The following is a 24,602-nucleotide window of genomic DNA, read 5'->3' on the forward strand; positions in this document are numbered from 1 at the left end:
TCTCATAATGTGTTATTTTTGTGGTCACAGATTCTCATAGACTTTATTTTCTCTCTCTCTCTCTATCTGTCTATCTATCTATCTATACCATTAATGGTATTGTGTGCAAAATATGCAAACTGCAAGTATGAAGTTTTAACAGAGAAAATAAAGAGAGTTCTGTAATGTGAAAAAAGTGAATGTGTCCTATAGAGATCATAACACTTCATACTGCATTATAAGGCTGTAAAAGAAGCTTTAAAACACATTATAATACAGAGATTGAGTGTGAATGAATGAGATTTACAGCATTACTGCGTTACTCAGTGATGAGAATGTACAGAAAGTAAAGGGGGTCAGAGTCTGAGGTCATTTATTTACTCTCTCTCTCTCTCTCTTCTTTCATCCCTCTCTTCATAATCTCACACGCTCCTCTTTGAAACTCTGCCCTGCTGAATTATTAAAGGAATACATTTGAATTATAAATACACTAACGATACTGACGTAGGAGAAGCATACAAACCGCCTCAGGCTGCACTCTTCTACTGCACATTATTTCCTCTCTCTCGCTCTCATGCTCTCTATTCCTCTCTCACTCATTTTCCTCTCTCTCACGCTCTCTCTTTTCCTCTCTCATTCATGTTCCACTCTCTCTTACTCTGTCTCTCTCTCTCTTTCCCTCTTGCAATTTCTTTCTTCCTCTCTCACTCTTTTTACTCTCTCTCTCTTGGCTCCCTTTGCTTTTTTGCTCTCTCCATTCTTTTCCCTCTTTTATTTTTCTTATTCCTTTTCTTTCTCTTTTACCTTCTCTCTTTCTCTCTCTCTCTCTCTCTCTCTCTCTCTCTCTCTCTCTCTCTCTCTCTCTCTCTCTCTCCCTCTCCCTCTCTCTCTCTCAGTGTTGTCTGTTTGTATTTCTGTCACAGATCATGCTCTGACTTTCTGAGCATCATTAATGCTGTCAGAGCCGGAAAAAACACATTCGCTCTGTGAGTATGTGTGTGTGTGTGTGTGTGTGTGTGTGTGTGTGTGTGTTTGTACATTTTCTGTCCAAAAATGTTCAGACTGCCGTAAAAAAAAGGAGGAGAAGATTAGTTACATACATTCCAAACTTGTGAGACATATTACACACAGACACAATGTAACTACATTTGTTCTAAGTACTTTTGTTCAATTCATCCTGAAATTTGAGTTAGACTTTATCATTATTTATGTATATATTTATACATATACTGTTCCATTTTTAAACACAGTGTAATGTAGCTTTAAATGAATGTTTTTGGGTTTATATATGATTGAGACTGTCATTAGGATTGTAACATAATGGAGCTCAGCATCTTCAGTCTCTCCGTGCTCTGAGAGAGTGAGAAAGAGAGAGAGAGATAGAGAGAGAGATAAAGCTGGTGTCATTACTCAGTTTCCTGGTCTGTGATAAATCAGCCTGTTAATGAAATCCATCTCCCCTCCATCAGCGCTCTACATTAGTCAGGTTATTAAACTCAGACACGCCGTCTGCACTTTACACACAATATGCAGCTCTACACTGAGAATCGCCTTCTGCAAGGGTACTTGGATAGATAGATAGATAGATAGATAGATAGATAGATAGATAGATAGATAGATAGATAGATAGTTAGATAGATAGATAAACAGGGATAGCTCTTAAGATTTGAATAGTCATAAAACTAAAAAAAAAAAAAGTACATTACATTATTACTTTAGATTTTTGATGTGTAATTAGATATCTCAGCCTCAACTCTGTCCTCCACCAGAGGGCAGTCTAGAGCTGTGTATGAACTCTATACTACAGCTTTGTAAAGGTTACTGCACACTGTGTAAAGACTACTGCAGCCTTGTAAAGACTACTGCAGCCGTATAAGGACTAGTGCAGCCATATTAAGACTACTATAGCCTTTTAAAGACGACTTGTTGTGACTATTGCAGTGGTGTAAAGGCTACTGCAGCTGTGTAAAGATCACTGCATACCATGTAAAGACTACTGCAGCCATATAAACACTACTACAGCCTTGTAAAGACTACTGCAGCTGTGTAAAGACTACTGCTGCCTAGTAAAGACTACTGCAGCCATGTAAAGACTACTGCTGCCTTGTAAAGACTACTGCAGCTGTGTAAAATCTACTGTTGCCTTGTAAAGACTACTGCTGCCATGTAAAGACTGCTGCTGCCTTGTAAAGACTACTGCAGCTGTGTAAAGACTACTGCAGCCGCGTAAAGACTACTGCAGCCGTATAAATATTACTATAGCCGTATAAAGACTAGTGCAGCCTGTAACAGACTACTGCAGCCACATAAAGACTACTGCAGCTGTGTAAACATCACAGCAGCCTTATCGAGGCTCCTACAGCTATAAAAAAAATATTCCAGCCAAGACTACTACTTCCTTGTAAAGACTACTGCAGCCGTGAAAAGGCTGCTGCAACTGTGTAAAAGCTCCTGCACACTGTAAAGATTACTACAGCTGTATAAAGACTTCTGCAGACATGTAAAACCTTCTGTAGCAATTAAAGATTACTGCACCCATCTAAATGCTACTGCAGCTGTGCAAACAAATCTGCACACTGTCTAAATGACTAATACAGCTGTGTAAATAATATTGCAGCCATACGAAGACTACCACAGCCGTGTAAATACTACTGCAGTCACAAGATGACTACAGCCTTGTAAAGACTACAGCACACTGTGTCAAGACTACTACAGCCATATAAAGACTGCTGGAGCTGTGTGAAGACTACAACAACCATGTAAAGACTACTACAGCCATGTACAGACTACTGCACCTGTGCAAAGACTTCTACAGCCATGCAAAGACTACTACAGCCATGTGAAGACTACTGCACACAGCTGTGTAAAAACTACGGCAGCTGTATAAAACCTACTGCAGCTGTGTAAAGACTGCTGGAGCTGTGTGAAGACTACTGGAGCTGTGTGAAGACTACTGCACACTGTGTAAAAACTACTGCAGCTGTATAAATACTACTGCAGCTGTATAAAGACTACTGCAGCTGTATAAAGACTACTGCAGCTGTATGAAAACTACTGCAGCCATCTAAAAACTATTGAAGCCATATAAAGACTACCGCAGTCATCTAAATGCTACCACACACCATCTAAAGACTACTACACATCATCTAAAGACTACCACACACAGAAGAACCATCCTTTTTAAGTGTGAAGAGCAAAACAAAAGCCCAACTTTCTCTCTTTTTTTTCACTGTCTTCCTTTTGCTATCACTCTGTTTCCTTTTCTCTTTCTGTTTTTTCTTTGTTTAATTTTTCTCTCCCCCTCTTTCTCTCTCTCTCTCTCTCTCTCTCTCTCTCTCTCTCAGTAATAATGACTCTGTCACTGCGCTGTGTACAGTGAGATGAGGAGGAGATGGTGGAGATGATCTGACTGTTCATTTTGCTGAGATTTATGGCGTGTTCTGTATCTGCCGCCTGCAGCCGCTCGCTGATCTTTAATAACGAGAAATGAAGACATTAATCACCCTCAAACACACACACACACACACACACACACACACACACACACACGCGCTGCCACGTATTAAAGCGTAAATTCATGAATCACTTCTGGTGTATATATAACTGCTCTTGAAGCAGCAGCAGCTTTAAGACAATCCATGGATCTGTTTTGTTTTATGGTGAGATTTACTAATTTACACATAAAACAAATACTCCCCAAAGGAAAAGGAGAAAATATGCAAAACTGAACATTTACAAACAAACCTGACAAACGAAGGAGGTAAAAACACAAACACAGAGAAGAAAAAAAGCACAGAGAGAAAAAAGAGAAAACTCACAGGGCTGCACTCTTAGAGACAACAGAAACCAACCATTACAGAGACAACATGTGTTATGGAAAACATTTTAAATGTTAAAATATAAAAAATGTAAAAGTTAAGAAAATCTATGTACTTGACATTCAATTTTACATGTTTTTGTAAACATTTGTTCACTACTTATGTACTCATAACAAAATTAAATAAAATACAAAAGCTTATATTCCAAAACGTACCACTCTGTGAACTGGCAACACAATTAAAGTTTGCAATAGGTATATTAAGGTGAGCACTCAAATAAATTAAGGTTCCTGAATGGTTCTTGGCTTGAACATATGGTTCTAGGAGTAACCTTTGAAAAAAAAAACCAAAGAAAAAAAACAGAAAAAAATAAACTATCATTGTTTTCTGTAGCTTTCAATCATTGTTCTAAACTCCAGTTTTCAAAACTCACTGATTTTTCTTTGACTTTCTTCTTCAGTATGCAAGTGTGTTACCTTATATCTGCTTTTTCCACAAATATCTCCTGATAAATGAATAACTTGTCTTCAGTGATGATTGTGACTGGAAATTAAGTGAATTAAGACCACCAGTGAATAGTGTTCTATTTTGCAATCTGATACAAAATTGAATTACAAATTTTATTACTGGGAAAACTAAGTTAAACGTAGAATTTTTGGAATTTTAACATGTATTTCAGAATTTCTCAGTGAAATTTTACAATCCCATTTCCAAAAAAGTTGGTATGCTGTGCAGAATGTAAATAAAAACAGAATGCAATGATTTGCAAATCATGTAAACCATATTTTTAAAGGAAAACAAAGACAACATATCAAATGTTGAAACTGAGAAATGTTAATGTTTTTTGAAAATTATATGCCCATTTTGAATTTGATGCCCACAAAACATTCCAAAAAAGTTGGGATGAGGGCATGTTTACCACTGTGTTTCATCATGTCTTCTTTTAACAACACTGTGTAAGCTTTTGGGAACTGAGGAGACACTGCTGTAGTTTTGAAAGTGAAATGTTTTCTCATTCTTATTTGATATAGGATTTCAGCTGGTCAACAGTTCAGGGTCTCATTTGCAATATTTTTCATTTCATAATGCACCAAATATTTTCAGTGGGTGACAGATCTGGACTGCAGGCAGGTCAGTTAGCACCTGGACTCTTTTAGTATGTAGCAATGCTGCTGTAATACATGCAGAATGTGATTTGGCCTTCCCTGAAAAGATGTTGTCTGGATGACTGCATATGTTGCCAAAACATGTATATATTGTTCGCCATTAATGGTCCCTTCACAGATGTGCACGTCACCCATGCTATGTACCCCTAAACCATCATGAATACTGGCTTTTGAACTGTGCACTGATAACAAGCTGAGTGTTCTTTTAGCTCAGAGGACACAGTGTCCATGATTTTCAAAAAGAATTTCAAATGTTGATTCGTCGGACCACAGGACAATTTCCACCTTCCTTCAGTCCATTTTAAATGAGCAGAGAAGGTGGCAGCATTTCTGGATCTTGTTTATAAATGGTTACTTCTTTGCATAGTAGAGTTTTAACTTGCATTTGTGGATGCAGTGACAAACTGTTTTCATAGACGGTGGTTTTCAGAGGTGTTTCTGAGCCCATGCAGTGATTTCCACTAGAGAATCATGTCTGTTTTTAATGCAGTGCCACCTCAGAGCCCAAAGATCACGGCCAGCACACTGGTTTTTGGCCTTGTCCCTTGCATACAGAGATTTCTCCAGATTCTCTGAATCTTTTAATGTTATTATGTACCGTAGATGATGAAAAGCAAAAGTTCTTTGCTGTTTTATGTTTAGAAACATTATTATTGAATTGCTATACTATTTGCTCATGCAGTCTTTCACAGAGTGGTGAACCCCTCCTCACCTTTACTTCTGAAAGACTCAGCCTCTCTGGAGATGCTCTTTTTATACCCAATCATATTACTGACCTGTTGTCAATTAACCACCAGGTGTTTTAACATTACACAACTTTATCAGCCTTTTGTTGCCCCTGTCCCAACTTTTTTGGAACATGTTGTTGGCATCAAATTCAAAATGGGCACATATTTAAAAATAAACAAATAAATACAATTTTATATATATATATATACACACCATTTTACATTTGTTGTTATATTTTTAACATGTATTTCTATTATTATCACAGTTTTCCCTGAATAAATGAAGCTCTGAATGCCTGACTTTTTCATCTTAAACCCAAATCTACACGACAGCTTTACTGACTGATTACTCGAGTGCAAAAGTCATAATCAGACCTACAATAATAAACTATGAGTCACATTTGTGTAATAAATGCCGAGTTATTATTCTCTTAAGGACGTGCACTATAAAGCATTACTTTCAGACGGAATCAGACTGTGAAATATCACAATTGTGTTTGTGCTGAATGAATAAATCTCTGGCCGACAGTGCGAGACTTCGAGCCTTTTAAACACTCTTTCTGCGTCCGTCTCTTTAGGAAATGGCTTTTTGAAAAAGGTTAATTTGGGCGTTTTGCCTTCATTAAATGCCAAGCCTTTAGGCAGTAATTAATTTCCTCTCCTGACATGAACAGAAACATGACATGTGAATGAAACTCACTCTTTCAGATTGATGCACTCTGGATCATAAACCAAATATACACCACCATCTAGTGGTCAGTCCCTGTGACTACAGAAAGATGCTCCTGATATTTGCTTCTTTTCCCTGATGTTTCATTCTGAATACAGTTAAACAGGAATTTCATCAAATTTCCACAAAATTGCATGGTAAAGATGTGAAAAGAGTCATTCAGATTGGTTTGGTGTGAAATGCTCCGTTCTAGAAAAACACACCAAATCAGAATTGTTTACAGTGGTGCTGATAGGAACCAGACGTCCAACTCTAAAAGCTCCCTCACAGGAAGTTTTTACATGAAATGGTTATGAATTCACTGTCTGATGTCTGAGACATTGTTTTATGATAGTTTTGAGAACTCCAATCATGGTGGAGGGATACATGCAGGGTGTTGTGAGGCAAAATAGTCCCCAAAGAAAACTTTTCAGATTTTCCACTATTTTCCCATCATCAACATTCCATATAAAACTCAGAAGACTTGTGTAGGTTCACTGGTGGTTTTGGATAGTAAATAAAATGTCCATATTTGTGTTGTAGTCATGGCGACCCCTGGTTCCTATCACCACCACTATAAAGACATCTGAACCATTTCACACCAAACCACTCATTGTTCACATAAAACCCCTTAAATGTCTTAAAAATTGTATTACATACTTCTATAATTGAAGAATAGCTCAGCCAGTTTGCACTGAAGTCCCTGTAGTTATTGAATAATAAGCCTTAATATGTAATAAGTCTGAGATTTTAAGGGGTTAATATGCACCTACTGCACTAATGCACATCCAAATACAGCACTATATTGCAGAACCTGCACTCAGGAGGAAGTTGTTTGGTTCTCAGTTACTGGATTCAATAATTTTACAGTAAAATACTTCCTCTATAGAGACACAGTTCTGCATATTTTACTACACACTTACTGTTTATTTATTCAATTTAACATATTGGGAAAAAAACATAAAACACAAAATGTGGCCTGTGCAAAAATTAGGGCACATTTTCTTTTTTATATTTTAATTGTTATAAATAACATGTTAAACTCAGCAAATAAACAGAAATTGTGTGTTCTTTCTAGAGGTTGTGTTTAATTAAGACTAGAACTAAACTCTGCAGTGGAGTAGTTCTCCAGGGGGATGTTTTAGGGGTTAGGGTCCCTCTGGTGTCAATAAGGCACTACAGTGCCCTCTAGTGATGAGTGGATGTGAAAAACAAAATATATAGTAAGCACAAAAGAGAAAAAGGAAATGTCACTGATTTATATAAGATATGCTTTCAAGCATACAAACTCATTCACATCACATTTAGTGCTGACATGAGGATAAGAGTGAAAACTGAATAATTCATAGTAGATACTGAATAATTCACAGTAGATGCTGAATAATTCATAGTGGATACTGAATAATTCATAGTAGATTCTAAATAATTCCTAGTAGTTACTGAATAATTCATAGTAGATACTGAATAATTCATAGTGGATACTGAATAATTCATAGTAGATTCTAAATAATTCCTAGTAGTTACTGAATAATTCATAGTAGATACTGAATAATTCATAGTAGTTACTGAATAATTCATAGTAGATACTGAATAATTCATAGTGGATACTGAATAATTCATAGTAAATGCTGAATGATTCATAGTAGATACTGAATAATTCATAGTAGATGCTGAATAATTCATAGTAGATGCTGAATAATTCACAGTAGATGCTGAATAATTCATAGTGGATACTGAATAATTCATAATAGATATTGAATAATTCATAGTAGATACTGAATAATTTATAGAAGATACTGAATAATTCATAATACATACTAAATAATTCATGGTAGATACTGAATAATTAATATGAGATGCTGAATAGTTCATAGTAGTCACTGAATAATTCATAGTAGTTGCTGAATACTAATGTTTTTTTTTGTGTGTGTGTGTGTGTGTGTGTGTGTGTGTGTGTGGTTGGCTGCAGCTCAGAGTCAGAGAGTGTATTTGGGTCGGTCAGTGAGCATCTTCATTTAGTTATTTATTTATTTATTTTTGTTTGTTTGTTTGTTTGTTTGTTTGTTAGTTAGTTAGTTAGTTAGTTACTACTTGGGGTGGCATGGTGGCGCAGTGGGTAGCGCTGTCGCCTCACAGCAAGAATGTCCTGGGTTCGATTTCCGGCCGGGCGACCAGGGTCATTTCTGTGTGGAGTTTGCCTGTTCTCCCCGTGTCTGCGTGGGGGTACTCCGGTTTCCTCCCATAGTCCAAAAACATGCAGTCAGGCTAATTGGACATGCTAAATTGCCCCTAGGTGTGAGTGTGTGACTGTGTATGTCTGTTTGTCTGCCCTGTGATGGACTGGCGACCTGTCCAGGGTGTAGCCTGCCTTCCGCCCAATGACAGCTGGGATAGACTCCAGCACCCCACCGCGACCCAGTAGGATAAGCGGTTTAGATGATGTATGTATGTAGTTACTACTTATATGTTTATTTTGAGCTTTTGTAGATTAAAAATGAGAAAATGTATTAATATAACATTTCTATTCAATACAATAAAGTCAGCATATACAGACACATCGAAAATCAAAGTAAAATTAATTTAAATGAATGCATATGTTGAGTTTCTGAATTATACAAATTACACTAAATATTATTCTTGTTCTTCTTTTTCTTCTCTTTCTTCTTCTTCTTCTTCTTCTTCTTCTTCTTACTTTTGTTGTTGTCGTTGTTGTTGTTGTTGTTAATATTAATCAGTAATCAAACAGAGGACAGTCATATGAGTGAGTGCAGATGTTGGATCAGTATAATTACTGTCTGTAATGGTCTTTACTCAGAGATTTAGAACCTGCTGTAAATCTACACTCTTAAAAGATGGTTCATCATTGGTTCTTTATTAAAAGGATCAATTCTAGAACCATGCTTTCTATATAGAATTAGAACCATGAGTTCTATATAGAATCATTTGTATACTTAAATGGTTCTCTGCATGGTGAAATCGTTCTTCAGATTAATGAGGAATGTGTTGTATATGTATATGGAATGTAACATGTATATGTAAAACCAAACAAAACATACTGAGTGCATTTCACCTTGCAAAAAACAATTTAAGCATGAAAAGGTTCTAAGTAGAACTCGGGATTGTAAATAGAGCCAAGAACCTTTGAAGAAACACCATTTTTTTGAAGAGCGTACACTCTCCTTCAGTACACTGTCTCTTCTCCACTCTTCTAGAACTTTCTACAGCCCTTCTGATGAAACCTAGTGTCTTCATGTAAAGCTCTGCATGACCACTAGATGGCGCCCAGTCAACATCTTTAAGAATCAGTAAGATTAGCAATGCCCTGATGGAGCTCTACCAGTGAGAGAATAAGACAGAGAAATAAAAACTCCTGCTTTAATGATGGTGCGTTATAATCAGAGCCAGATTAAGGGGAACTCCACCGATTCAAAATTCCATCATAATTAAATGGTTAAGATGTCAACAGAGTCATTCAGAGTGGTTTGGTGTGAAGTGCTCTGTTCTAGAGAAACTTACAGAGTCAGAATTGTTGGTGGTGATAGGAACTAGACATCCACCTCTAAAAGCTCCCTCACAGAAAGTTATTACATGAAATGGTTATGAATTCACTGCCTGATGTCTGAAACATTGTTTCATGATCCATTCATGGTGGAGGGATACATAATATGCAGGGTGCTGTGAGGCAAAATAGTCCCCAGAGAAAATTTCAGATTTTCCACTATTTTCCCATCATCAACATTCCATATAAACTCATTAGACTCGTGTAGGTTCACTGGTGGTTTTGGATAGTAAATAAAATGTCTATATTTGTGTTGTTGTCATGGCGACCCCTGGTTCCTATCACCACCACTGTAAAGAAATCTGAAACATTTCACACCAAACCACTCTAAATCACTCTGTTTACTTCTCATACACTCACTTCTAGGGGAATTTTGGAAAATAGGCTGAAATTCCCCTTTAAGAAATTTCGCTTTTATCCTGATATGGTCCTAACCCTGCTGAAACCTTCTTCTGACTGTGTTCATCTACCTTTACTAAAAACAACACATTATGACATCTATGTTTATTTGAGTTTATTAAAATGTTACACAGTGTTTTAAGGATATAATCACACTAACCGCCCAGATAAATGCTTCAAAGCAGTTTTTATGGCTGATTAAGACTGGTTTTATTTGTCAGCTGTAGTGCGGCAGTGAGGCACAAACAGTGTGGAAGAGTGCTGAGATTTGGCCACATTAATGTAAACAGAGCTCTGAAATGAAACACATCGGGAGAGCTTCAGATAGCCCAGCTCATCATACTTGCCTTTTAATGTGTTATTAATAAAATGCATCATAAAGTGGTTTGATAACTATGTTTCAAAGCATGGAGTTTACCCAGAACATTAACACAACATCTCAGCTTGAATTACTCACAGAGCTGCATAAGAGCAGCTGTTGCACTGACCTTGCCAGGAGATGGCGCTGTTCACATTCACACTGGAGTTTAACTGGCAGGTAAATGTATGAAATGATTCGTATACACCAGTCCTGAACAACTTTAAAAGTTTACAAATAATTAGTGGGGAGCTAATTAATTAATTCATTCATTCATTAATTAATGTTAGTTGTGTCCAGAATGATGATCAGGGCTGCATAGGATGCTAAAATTACTGCATGGAATTAATATAAATAAGTCAACAGTGACAATCACATCTCGAGGTGAAAAACTGGACTTAATGCTGCCAAAATACTTGAAATATCAAATAAAACATCTAAAATACCTTTTGATGTCTGGTTTAAAGTACTTAAATCTGCAATGTGTAATCACTGCATATAGAGTAACAAAAATTATGAATGTAAAAAAAGAGAGATTCAGAGTGGTTTGGTGTGAAATGGTTCACATTTCTTTACAGTGGTGGTGATAGGAACCAGGCGTCACCGTGACTACAACACAAATATTTTATTTACTATCCAAAAACACCAGTGAACCTACACGAGTCTTCTGAGTTTTACATGGAATGTTGATGATGGTATTATTTTGCCTCACAGCTCCCTGCATGTATCCCTCCACCATGAATGGATTTTAAGTTCGCAAAACTATCATAAAACAATATCTCAGTCATCAGACAGTGCATTCATAACCATTTCATGTAATAACTTTCTGTGAGGGAGCTTCTAGAGGTGGACGTCTGGTTCCTATCACCACCACTGTGAACAATTCTGACTCGGTAAGTTTCTCTAGAATGGAGCATTTCACACACTGCTACAAGGAACCCTTTTTGTCACCTTTATTTTAAAATTGAAGATGTATCTTCATAGTTTTGCAGCATTTTTTATCATTGTAAATGACTGGAACGTTCATGAATGTGTCAGACCTGCTGAGAAATGAAGAGCTGATTTGAATTCTGTCAGATCTCTTTCAGTGACTGGACTGATTTATGGAGCTCCTTAAATGTATAAATGATGATTATAGTGATTCAATCTGCTTTATAATTTCAGTCACGCTCCACACTTTCCTCCTTGATGGAAAATGATCAGAGATGAGGAACACTGGAGCTGTGGATTTTTGCTATAAAGGGAATTCATCACTGTACCCTCATGCTCTTAAACATTGAAGGTTCTTGAATGGTTCTTGGCCTGGACTAGGTAAATCTTAATTGGTGTAGAACCTACACTATGCAGAAATTATTTTGAGGCTTTCAAATCTACTATTTTGAGGCTCAGGGGTCAGCCTTCTGGTCACAAGGCTGGTTTGCTAACCTCCAGCTCATGACTGTCCCCCCAAAAAAGGGGTCAGTGGCCCATATGGGGAACCCCTTAGGACCTTGGTGTTATTAGCACCACGCTCTAACCAACTGAGCTAACCGGCCAGGCAGTAGAACCTGCTGTGCTGTATAGAACCATTTTCAAAAAAGTTCTATATAGAACCATATAAGACTGTACTTAGAACAACATGCAGGCATATATGGTTCAAAATGAGGTAAATTGTGGTAATATCACTATATACTGTTTACACAGTCATACAATTTACAATAATAATGCAAAACAGTAGCCTACTGTTATTTTCATGTCTGAGATTCTGACTCATGTTTATCATTTAAAAGGTTTTTCAGTCAGTCAGTCAGTCAGTCAGTCAATCAGTCAGTCACTCAGTCAGTCAGCCACTCAATCAGTCAGTTATTTAATCGGTCAATCAGTCAGTCAGTAAGTCGGTCAGACGTTCAGTCAGTCATTTGGACCTTAAGTCAGTTTTTCATTCATTCATTCATTCATTCTGTCAATCAGTCACTTGTTCAGTCATTCAGTCAGTGAGTCATTCATTCATTCATTCATTCATTCATTTATTCATTCATTCATTCATTCATTCAGTCAGTCAGTCAGTCAGTCAGTCATTCAGTCACTTAGTTTCTGTATTGTGTTCATGCTGCTGTCCATGGTGCTTAAACGGTCTGGACTGTTTGTATAACCCTTTAAAATGTGGGTCTTAATCCATCACAACACTTATTATTTTATTTTTAGAAATATTATTATTTTTACATCATTACACAATTAGGTTTTAAAAACATTTTTTAGAATAAATACAAAAATACTAATATAATAAAGTAGTGATTTTGTGTATGTCAAAGTGTTCATTTTACCACTTCCTGTCTTCTCTTTGAGGAAGCCCAGTATGGTTTGTAGTTATGATCCAATACCTGCTTTATCTATTCAGTACTTCATTGTGTTCAGTCACGTGCTGCTGATGGAGTTTCATAAATCCATGTGATGCTGGAGGATAAATCTGGAACCAAACTTTGTTCTTCGAACTAACTCACAAGATATCAGCTACTTTTGGCCAAAAATGAAGTTCTTGTTCTTTTTACTGTATTTTTGTGCATTTGTATTTATTCAGAACACATATTGTGTAAGATTTTATGGTATGTTAATGGTCGCTGTCACAACATATACATATATTGAGCAGTGACTGACCTCCCTGATCTCTTTACCTGCACTATTAATCTCTTTCTTAGATACATCAAACTGTTACTCTACAAACATGTTAAAATACTGATATTGATTTAAACCCCATTAAAACCACGTGGATTAATAAATTGAATTTTTTTGTACTTCGTCTGCGTTATAGCGAGACAATAACTGGCAGCTGCTCCCTGAAATGCAACAGATGAAGAATCTGAGTTGTTTTGTTTGTGCTTCTATAACCAGATACCTGCATGCGTGACTCCAGCATTACGCACTGCAGTCACTGTCTAAACATTTTTGCACAGTCTTCCTGCTAAAGTGCATCATTCTGTAAAGAACGGATGTCTGATGAACGTTTAAATGATTTTGCTGAAGGTGAATCGCACGTAAACACCATGAAGGTGTTACGTAAGGGGGGACATCACGTTTACCCCCCCGCAGGGGTCTACAGCAGCCTCCTTCATCATCCTCATTGCAGCTGTGGTCTTTACGAGACATTGACCAGACAGGAATATCATGAAGAGGGAGATTGTCGCCAATCCTCCTGAACCCGCAGAGCTCTAGAGCTGCTGGACATCACTCTGCTCTGACAGTTCTCCGCCAGTAGGCGTATGGGCAGCAGATGGAGGGGATATGAAGGGCTGAGGCGAGCCAAAACCTGACCACTGAAGCTCCATTGTGTAACGCACTCCAGTACCGCAGCCTGCTGGAGAACCTGGACGATGTAGAACCCGGAGGAACTTCTCTTTCGAGAGACGCTGCATCGCAGCAGCAATGAAGCTCCCAGTCTGGGCTTTATCAACAGCCACGAACGAGTTTCTACTGCATTAGCCACTGGCGCATTTTAGCGGTTTTTAAATTCGTTGTCAAGCGCATTTTTTCTACCATCTTAAGATGAAATTTCCAACGGAAAACCCCAGGAAGCCAGGGACCAACCTCGGACCACCTCCAGGTGGGTAGAGCGCGCGTGCATAAAAAAAATATCCCATGGTATTTAAGTTAATTTATTTGTGCCGCAAATTTACATTTTACTACTAAACGCAAGCGCAATTTCGGTGTGTAAGGTTAATTTTGTTTGCGTTTTCACCCAAATAAGCGCGCCCGTTCGTGTTGCATGGGCTGTAGCCGCGTGGGCAGAAGTTTCGTATGGGTATCGTATTCCTCATCACGCTCCAGCTGGCACGGTGGGCACAAAAAGTCCACGCGCAAACAGCGTCATGCAAAGCTGTAAACGAACCAAACATTTTAATACAAATCTATCGTTGCTATTCGAATGTGTATGTGTGTGTCTGTGATTGGAAGAACCAAGGCTGAAGTTCAAATTTTTCTGTCCACCTTAAATGGTGCAGCAGTTCCATTTTGGCGCGAGGCATTTAAGGTGGAACGGAAAATTCTCAACCAAGAGGCCAAAACCTGAGCTTTGTTCTTGGCACCTTGAAACCAAACAATACCAGTTAGCCCCACGCTGTAGAGATGCTGGTGTCAGAACATGAGCAGATGCTCCCGCTCGTTACGCAGCGTTACGGCTGCTGCATGATGAACAGCCACATTACCTCACAGCTCTGTGCACAAGGGAGGGGTTGGAGGGGGGGGCCCTCAGATTATTCTAAGCATACATGAAAGCCAGTAAATGTGTCCAAACACGGGCAGCAGAGCTCAGCTAGTTTGTTGCAGAACCCCCGTTTGCGGGAATCTGTGTTCCTCAATGCTGCGCGTGATGCGCTTCCATCAGCCACGACAGCACGTCCACATAACACGACTGCAGATTACACAAGCAGCATCATGTGGAAGTCACGATGTATATTCTTCATATTCAGCTCTGGCATTAACATGCATGCTCTGTTTTATTGGTGAATCTGTTTTGCGCATGTTTACGATTCAAATTACAGCACTGACGCAACAGGGAGTAAAATCCGGGCTCGTGCAGCGCGCCAAGAAACCTCACTTTAGGGCAGTGCAGCGCAAGACAATACCAACAAAAGATGCTATTCAGCAGGCGGAGAGTGCTGCAGGCTGCAAACATCCCGACTTAATCTTAATTCAGCTCACTGTAGACATGTCCATCTCTAAACTTACACTCTTACAAAAGACAGTTATATATAGAACCGTGAACACCCAAAGAAGCATTTGCATGCCAACATTTTTTTCGCATGGTGAAATGGTTGTTCAGATTGATGGAGAACGTGTTGGTTCTATATTTAACCAAAAAAGGTTCTTCTATTGTTATAAGCTTGATAATGTAACAATAGAAGAACCTTTTAGGTGCCATATAGAACTATTTTCAAAAAAGTTCTATACAGACCATACACAACTCATTCTCCATCAGTCTGAAGAATGATTTCACCATGCAAAGAATCATTTAAGCATGCAGAGGGTTCTTTGAGTGTTCATGGTTCTATACAGAATAATTGTCTCTACTAAAGAACCCTTGAAGAACCATCTTTTTAAGAGTGTAGGGATGGCACGATACCACTTTTTCTCTCCAATACTGATACTGATACTGATATAAAGGGCAGAGTTTGGCGGAAAATCAAATTTACACAGTTTTCCACTTGTCCCACTTTGCTTCTTAGGTTCATAACTGGAGCTACAAGGCTAACAATACTAACAATCACTAGAACTCAATAGTCACCCAAATAGCTCAAACAGTTTTTTTGAAAATACATCTTTCTCTCAGCCACTTGAACTGCATCCAGGTCTCATTAAGTTGGTGCAAACTCACCGATGTGGTTTAGAGTGCAGTATGACTTACTGTAATTGGATTTAGAATAAAAGCTTATAATAAAAATGAAAATGAGGATCTTCTGGTTGTTGGTTCCAGTTGTTTGCAGCATTACAGCTAAAAGTTGCTTCACAGTGTTTGGACTTTGTGCTCCACTAGCTGATCTGCATCTATGGATCTTCTGTTAGAGAATGAGTAAGCTGGTTAAGATGTTTTTGGGGCCTGTCATTCTAAAATACTACCTAGATTATCAGGTAGATTTATCAGATTAGGACTGTATTCATCCTGCTTTTCACTCCCATAACGCCCCCTAGCATTTTCTCGATATCACTCGATATTCACTCAATATCACTTTTCATCAATACAGATATAAACTCTGTTATCCAGCTTTTACAGGACCTTAAAGAAAGTAGCCCCAGTTACTGTTTTCAGGGTGCATTTATATCTGTAGTTTGGTTCTTTCAGTCCAGAATAAAGCAGAAAATTATACACTATGGCATTTTAGCACAAACATTCTTAAATGGTAGAGTGAACATCACACTGAACACTCTCTCTACCATGTAACATGATCATGATCTTATGAAAGGCTTTTCCAGCCTCTCTTTTTCCCTTAGAACTAAACAGGCTGTTTTGGTCACTGTGGCTTTAAAACTAGAGTATGTAAATTAGCACTGTTGTGATTGGCTGTGCTGTATTGCATCTCATTCAAAAAGCAGTCCAGTCCAATATAACCAAACCTGCACACTGTGAATATGCACTCAGTCACCCCATTGGATCAGTGTGTTTGCAGGGTTCTGCCGCATGCATTCAGCTTTAATGGGTTTTCAGACAGCTCATAACATCATTAGAGAGTCACTCAGTGCTTGTGCACATCTGCAACAAAGAAATGGATACCTAAGACCTGAGATCCATTATTTTGAAGCTTGAGTGCTAGACATGAGCTGATTTTATTCCATTGTATTGTCCAACCTTTTATTACGGTTTATGATATCGTCATACTATTGATCATTTTCCAGTCTGTCTTTAACTCCTAAAATGATTCAGGCTGTTAATATGATATATGTAGATGAGCTCTGTTCTGATTGCTTATCTCATTGGAAAAGCAGTCTGGGCTTAAACACTCTGTATATATTTGCATGAGTGGGTGGGGCTAAACTTCTGTAAACTGAATAGGTAGATGTATGTAATTGAGCTGATTTTGAAATTGCAAAAACAGTTAATTCCAGGCTTTTTTTCAGTTTATTTTTCTGATACAGACTGTATGGAGTGGAGTGAACAGCACATTTTGAAACTTTTGTGTTTGCACGTAACTTCGTGAAAAATATAATAAAGCTAAATAATGTAATATCGTGCCCGATAATGTAATACAGTGTTTTAACTGATAATGTAATATGGTTTTTATTGATAGTGTAATATCTTATTGCAATAATAATACAAAATGTAATATCTTATTACATTATTAAAAAGTTATTACATTTTCAGTCTGACATTATTTAATATTTGAGACTTATTAGATTATTGAGAAGAATGGAATGTACCACTGTTAGCCCTCTGGTCATGTTCAGGTCAAACGTGACTTTTTTTTTGATGCAAATATAATTTCTTTCATCTGAAGACTTTGGAAAAGGCTAGAAGTGTTACATCATCCATTTTGAAAACATTTTCAAGCAAAAATATCAACTTACAAATATTTATTTACAATTATATAAAAATGCATTACTAATGCTATTAATAATATTGCATTATTATTAACAATATTATTGCTTTATCAGTTAATATTGGGGTCTATTGGCTGTTTAATGTGTAATAAACATATAGTGAATATTTGTAAATACATTTGAATCTACTCTGTAAATAAAGAGCCTATGATACTAAACACACAGCAACTCAATGGGTTTATAAATGACATATATTCATGTTCAAAGCACTTCAAATGAGTGCCTTATTAAATTTGAATGTATGAATATTGTGTGAAAGTCATGCACAGGTTCAAGTCATGCATATTAATGTTAAATGTCATTATTTTAGGTTAATCGTGAATGCTTTTTGAATGATGTTATAGGCATACATATCGTGTGTAGCATTCATATTGGTTCTATGAAAAGACGGAAGGCTAATTTTAATGTATTCATGAACACATCATAAAGTTTACTGTAAGCATCACTGACTGTGTTTCCATTCCATTCCATTGTACACAATGCATTTCATAAATGTTTAAAATTATCATGTAATTGTAATGGAGTGTTACTGTACAGTTCATTAATATGCCGTGAATGCTTCATGTACATGTTATGGATTCTTGCAGTGGTACTTTGCAGTGCTTTGGCTTATGTTTGCCCTTTTTTCTAAGTTGTTCTGGATAAAAGCATCTGCTAGATGACTACGTAGAAATGTATGTGCGATTTACTCAAAGTGCCATCGTGTTTTTACACCAACACATCTCACGTTTACCCTGACTCAACATCTACCACGCTGCACTGAAGCATAAAAAGCTAATCTCACTAACGCTTAGGCTGGGAAGTATCCTCCTCATCCTCCCCGCCTTATGGTTTTTCTCTCCATAGAGTGCATGGATTTGATGCTCAGTCTCAGTTTCTCAGTGTCACTGCAGCCACATTTCTAACAACCTCTGTTTGTCTCTTCTGCAGTGGCAGTGCAGACCAACCTGGTTCCACCAAAGAAGGTCCAGCCAGGGATGCTGCAGTCCAGCCTGGTGCAGGCCAGCGTGGCCACCATGCAGAACCCAATGGGCTGCGCCGTACCTCGTCTGTCAATGTCCCGGCCGGCCAGCATGGTGGCCAGCATGGAGGCGGTGGCCGATGGCTCAGCTCTGCTGACCGTCATGAAGTGGAAGACGGTGCTGGCCGTGTTCGTGGTGGTGGTGGCCTATCTAGTCGCCGGTGGCCTGGCCTTCCGAGCCCTGGAGCAGCCATTCGAGAGTAACCAGAAGGACACCATCACTGCAGAGAAGGCCGCCTTTCTGCAGAAGCATCCCTGCGTCACGCCCATTGAGCTGGAGGAGCTCATCAAGGTAATTAAACTCTCTGGGGGCCTCATTTCCAGGCAAGTGGCAATTTAACTGCATGTTAGAATTTAACTGTAGTTGGACAGAATAATATCCAATAAAGTATGCAATCATTTTTGGCCAAAACAAAATTCTCAACCTCCTTTGAAATGTAAAATTTAAAGCTTGAGGTATTGTTTTCTACATTTAACTAAAATAAAACAGTCACATTTGTGTTTTTGGTGTATTTTTTAAGAACAATTCTGAATTGTAGCCAAATAGTCAAACCAAATTGTGGTGAAAATTAAGATTAATGATGCATTTTATAATTTTCTCAGAAATGGTCAGGTCAGATCAGGTCAGAAAATTACACCCTACATTATAGTAAAGTATGGAGGGTTCTCGTTAGACAAAAAGGCCCTCTGGAGTCTCAGGTCCAGGGTAACACAAGAGCCTCATCGATCTGCTGCTCATCTGAGCTCCATACTAAATGAGCCTGCAGATAAAAATAGGTATCTGGTGGTATGACAGAGCCAAATCTTGGCACATGAGTAGTGTGTTTGGACTGATTGTTAGGGTACCAGCAGTGTGTTTGGTCTGTTTTTTAGTGTAGAGACAGTGTGTTTAATTGGTGTTGGTGTAGACACATTGCGTTTGGTTTGGTTGTTGGTGTAGAGGCAGAATGTTTAGCCAGATTGTTGGTGTAGAAACAGCGTGTTTGGTCTAGTTTATAGCGTACAAGCAGGTCTGGTTGTACCAGAAAGTCTGTTTGGTCTGGTTGTTGGCATAGAGACAGTGTGTTTGGTCTGGTTTTTGGTGTAGAGACAGTGTGCTTGGTCTGGTTGTTGGTGTAGAGACAGTGTGCTTGGTCTGGCTGGTGTACAGGCAGGTTTTTCAGTCTGGTTGTTTCTGTAGAGAGAGTGAGTTTGGTCTGGTTCTTGGTGTAGAAACAGTGTGTTTAGTCTAGTTGTTAGCATACAAGCAGGTCTGGTTGTACCAGAAAGTCTGTTTGATCTGGTTGTTGGTGTAGCGACAGTGTGTTTGGTCTGGCTGTTGGTGTAGAGACATTGTGTTTGGTCTGGCTGGTGTAAAGGCAGGTTTTACAGTCTGGTTGTTTGTGTAGAGAGAGTGTGTTTTGTTTGTCTGTTGGTGTAGAGGTAGTGTGTTTTGTCTGGTTGTTGGTGTAGAGGAAGTGTGTTTGGTCTGGTTGTTGGTGTAAAGCCAGTGTGTTTGGTCAAGTTATTGGTGTAAAGGCAATTTGTTTGGTCTGGTTTTGTGTGTAGAGACAGTGCGTTTGGTCTTGTTGTTGGTGTAGAGACAGTGTGTTTGGTCAGCTTGTCAAGACTAGGGTGTTCTGTCAGACGGCAATAATTGAGTCAGCGTGTTTGGTCTGATGGTCAGACAGTCTGGAAAAACAGCAGAAAGCCAGCCACAGGCAACAACACAATTAATTTTTAGTGTTGTCAGTGTGTCAGCACGTGTTGCATGTTTTGGTTAAGAACTTTCCAGAAGAACGTTTCTCTGGTCTACACACTAAACTGGGTGGAACACTGCCATAGAAGAATCACTGTTGGTTTAAAAAGTTTCCACATACTGTAATGTTTCTTACAAGAATTGTAATAGAGACTTTATATTATGAGAAGCTTCTTTAAACTTTTAAGGGGTACTTCACACTCCCACATATCTTTGTCTGCTGGTTAAGATTGAGAGAGTTTGTTTGGCCAAGAGGGGCTTAGTCACATTTTTATTAAACAGCTTTTATAGACCCTTTCATAATGGACACTTCCATATTCAGTGCAGCAGAAGTTAGTAGTGGAAACATAAGAGGTATTTATATATTAAGGTATTTATCTAATTTTTCCACAACTGATGTTGTTTGTGAAGCAGACTTCATTTTCATAGAGGAACAAGCTTAATAAGATCTACATTAAAAGTAGCTACTGATGCTGCTTCAGCATAAATAAAAACTGCTGGTGGTACATTGATTATCTAATGTTAAGTAGATGATCCAGTGAAATATGTGGACCTGCTGCAGGGCTGTGGGTGGGGGTTGTGTTGATCAGAATCTTTTGTATAGTAAATATTTACATTAGTGATATTACTGTTCAAACGCTGGAGTAATTAACATTGTAATGTCGGTTAGCTTACAGAGGAACATTGACGTACTTTTCCCTGGTTCTTGTTTGTTTTACCTCCTTGTTTACATTCTCTCTTGGGGGTATTTCACAAAGCAGGATTTTTCTGTTAGCCAGATAACTTGTTATTACTCCCAGGAGTGTATTTATAACCTGTTTGTTTGTCTTGAGTTTGCTTGACGGTTTTCTTTCACAGGCCCTGTTGAATGGTTTTCTTTGTTGAATATTGGTTTTCTTCATGCTTCTTAGGCTTTTGTTTTCTTGATTTGTAGTGTTCTTTCTTTGTCTCATTCTTTGTTTCTTTGCTTTTGTGGATTCCTTTTGTTTTCTTTATTGATTATGATAAAAATCTTGGACTTGTACTTGCATCCAGCCTCTTCATCTCCTTCTGCATTACATCACAACACTGGACACTGTACAAAACAAAATGACACTTTTCCTTTTTTTTCCTGTCTAATATTAATGACCAAAAGACCACTAGATACCTGTGCCAACCTGCACAACTTTGACTATGCTCTAATACACTTTAGCATCTACTGCTGGCGGACACTGTTGGGTATCACATCATGTATTGTCATTCTGCAGGTAATTAGGAAAGAAAACCTTGCAGACCTTGCTCTTCTCTGAAAAAGGAAAACTGCTTTACCAACAAGCAACATATTTTTTGCAAAAATTAGGTAAATACCTTAATAAGGGCATAAAATGAGTCCTCTAGATTCTCAGTCAGAAATGTCACCATCACTGTAATGTTTTCCCTTCAATAGCCCTATTCAAGTGGAATTAGTATTACTTGGGGATGTGCTGTAATTTGATTACAGACAAGCTCCATGATTTTAATCCAGTATGAATCTGCCATGTCTGTAGTTTTTACTAAGTCTGCTAAGTAATAATTCCAGAGCAAATTACCTCCTGCAATTCTCCAAACTCTGACCTTCCTCAGTATCAGCAGTCCTGCACTAATCGACATCTCAGTAATGTAGTAACAAAACCAGCTAATAGAAAATGGCTGAGGTTGGCTTCCGATTTGCCAACTTCTTGTTCGGGTTTTCCTGTTAAGTGGTGCAGCATTTTCTTATTCACACCAATTTCTGATTCACTAGCTTCTTGTATGAATTTTGTAACTGCTGCACCATTTAAGGTGAAACAAGAAAACTCAACCAAAAAGTTGGTGAATAAAGGCCGACTTCAGCTTTGTAGAAAACCTTTATTTTCTTTTTTTTGAAGACGAGGCTATCAGCTAAAATGGAGCTCAGTTTGACCCTAAATCCTCAAGTTCCTGACAATAATACTGAAACTTCAACATTTTTGGTGACGGCCTAATTAAGGAGAAAGAAAATGAAATTTTCGAAGGCTCCTCTCGCAAGGCAGTGCATTTTCAGTCCTGTTGAGTGCCATTTGTTAAGCTGAATGAACCCACTTTACTAGCCTAATGCTAGTTAATATGCCAGTTAGCCACATAACGTGTTATTGCTTAGAGGTGTGGTGCCTTACAATGCTGACATAAATTTAATGTTTTGATCTGGGCTATTTGGTGTAATTTGGGGAAAATACAGTGATCCTTTATCCTGTATGAATCAGCCAATCAAATCACACACAGATTACAATTCCGGACCTCCTCTGCTAAAACTAATCCTCTTGAACAGGGCTTTAGACAACTTCCACAGTGGAAGAAAAATGACTATTTTCCATCTGCAACTACATACTGGTGTCTCTGACCGACATCATCAGCCTCCCATGGCATTATAGCAGAAGTCTATAGCAATAACATTATTAAAAATTTGACCATCAACAGCTTACTGATCCTTAATGGCCAGCAACAGCCTCCAGTGCAGAGAAAATGATAGCTTGATTCCTGTAAGGCAGGTATTGATTTTTGTCTCCCTCACTCTTGGCTGAGGTGTAGACACTTGTGACACTGGAAGCTCTTGAAGTAAAGCCAGCGTTTCAGATTTAGCAGCAGGATTGGAAGGCGGCGTTTTTATTTATGGACGTGTTGATTAATGTGTTGCAGTAGCCTGTGTCCATCAGTGAAATATAGAGAGGGTCTCCACTCCGGAGTGACAAACTCAGCATGACACCCCTCCTCACTTCACAGTAATTAGTAAAAGGTGGAAGACTTGTAGCCCTGAGGATGAAAGAAAGCTCACTATCTGCTGCTTGGCTTTGCTTCTGACTGCACTCATAAAGGCCTGTTCTTGTGCCTCGTGTTTCAGCACCTCCTGTTTTGCTGGCTCCAGGCTTTTCAGGCTCCAGTGATTGTGGCTCCTCGTAAAACTGACCCCCAAGTTCTCCGACCTGCCAGTTACTGAACTCAGTGCTGCAGCGGAGGAAAAATAAAGAACATGCAGCAGAGCTAGAGCAAAACAATGACGACAAAAAGAAATTACTGTACAGCATCACACACCCTGACACATTTAGATGCATCACAAAGAAGTGATTTTTATTTTTACAACAAAAACAATACACCCCCACAAAAACACCTCAGAAGAGTTTATATCTGGTGCTTGCAGCCAGAGTTGTAAAAGGAAGTCAAGGATGTCACTGTCAGTTTCTGAGAGCTAGTGCACACAGTTGATTCATCTCACTGGACTGAAACCGGAGAGGTGTTTATTTATTTTCTTTCTTCCAGGCATCGTTTAGTCTGAGTAAACATGGCGCTATCATGCAGCAGATCAATTTCCAATCAGTGCTAACACTCTGCAGCAGCAGGGACAACAGCGTAAGCCTCGCCGAGACTTATTATATCCATAAAGCCTGACAAGCACAAATCTTCATCCAGAGGTCACAAGACAGTCTGAAAAAAAACGGCACCTTCGTTTCAGCAACAAGCAACAGCACAGTTAGTGTTGCAGAGCTGGTGAAGAAACTTCCAGAACATTTCTGTGGTCTACAAGCAAACCTAGGTGAAATTGTGCCATAGGTCTTTCCCCAAGAAACCTTTAAATATATGGTTCTTTCATTAGATTTGATTAACTTTATATTCTGCTAGCTAGGTTGTGTGTGTAACATTTAACCAGTTAGCTAGCAAAGTTATGTTTAAGAAAGTAAGCTAGCTTGCTAACAAAGCTGTGTTTAAGGGGTCAGCTAGCTTGCTAACAACATTGTGCTTAAGAAGGTGATCTAGCTAGCTAACAAAGTTGTGTTTAAGAAGATAAGATAGCTTGCTAACAATGGTGTTCTTAAGAAGGTAGCTAGTAAGCAAATAGAGTTATATTTAAGAAGGTAAGCTAGCTAGCTAAAAAAGTTGTGTTTAAGGAGGTAAGCATGCTAATAGTTGTGTTTAAGAATGTGAGATAGCTAGCTAAGTTATATACAATAGGTTAGCCAGCTATAGCCAACAAAGTTGTATTTATGAAGGTGTAGCTAACAAATTATTTTTTGTTGTCCTCAGTTTATTGTG

General features: G+C 38.4%; 1 protein-coding gene across 1 annotated transcript in view; it reads left to right on the forward strand.

Annotated features, from left to right (window-relative positions):
• The first annotated feature begins 13,837 nt into the window (after nucleotides 1-13,837).
• kcnk10a (potassium channel, subfamily K, member 10a) overlaps nucleotides 13,838-24,602 on the forward strand; it is a 38,871-nt gene continuing 28,106 nt past the window's right edge. Inside the window, exons 1-2 of the mRNA XM_036582427.1 lie at nucleotides 13,838-14,293; nucleotides 18,712-19,094. Coding sequence (XP_036438320.1) covers nucleotides 14,236-14,293; nucleotides 18,712-19,094 — 441 coding nt within the window. The 5' untranslated portion in view covers nucleotides 13,838-14,235. The remainder of the gene's footprint in view (nucleotides 14,294-18,711; nucleotides 19,095-24,602) is intronic.

The sequence above is a fragment of the Colossoma macropomum genome, unplaced genomic scaffold (genome assembly GCF_904425465.1).
Source record: "Colossoma macropomum unplaced genomic scaffold, Colossoma_macropomum, whole genome shotgun sequence".
NCBI lineage: Eukaryota > Metazoa > Chordata > Actinopteri > Characiformes > Serrasalmidae > Colossoma > Colossoma macropomum.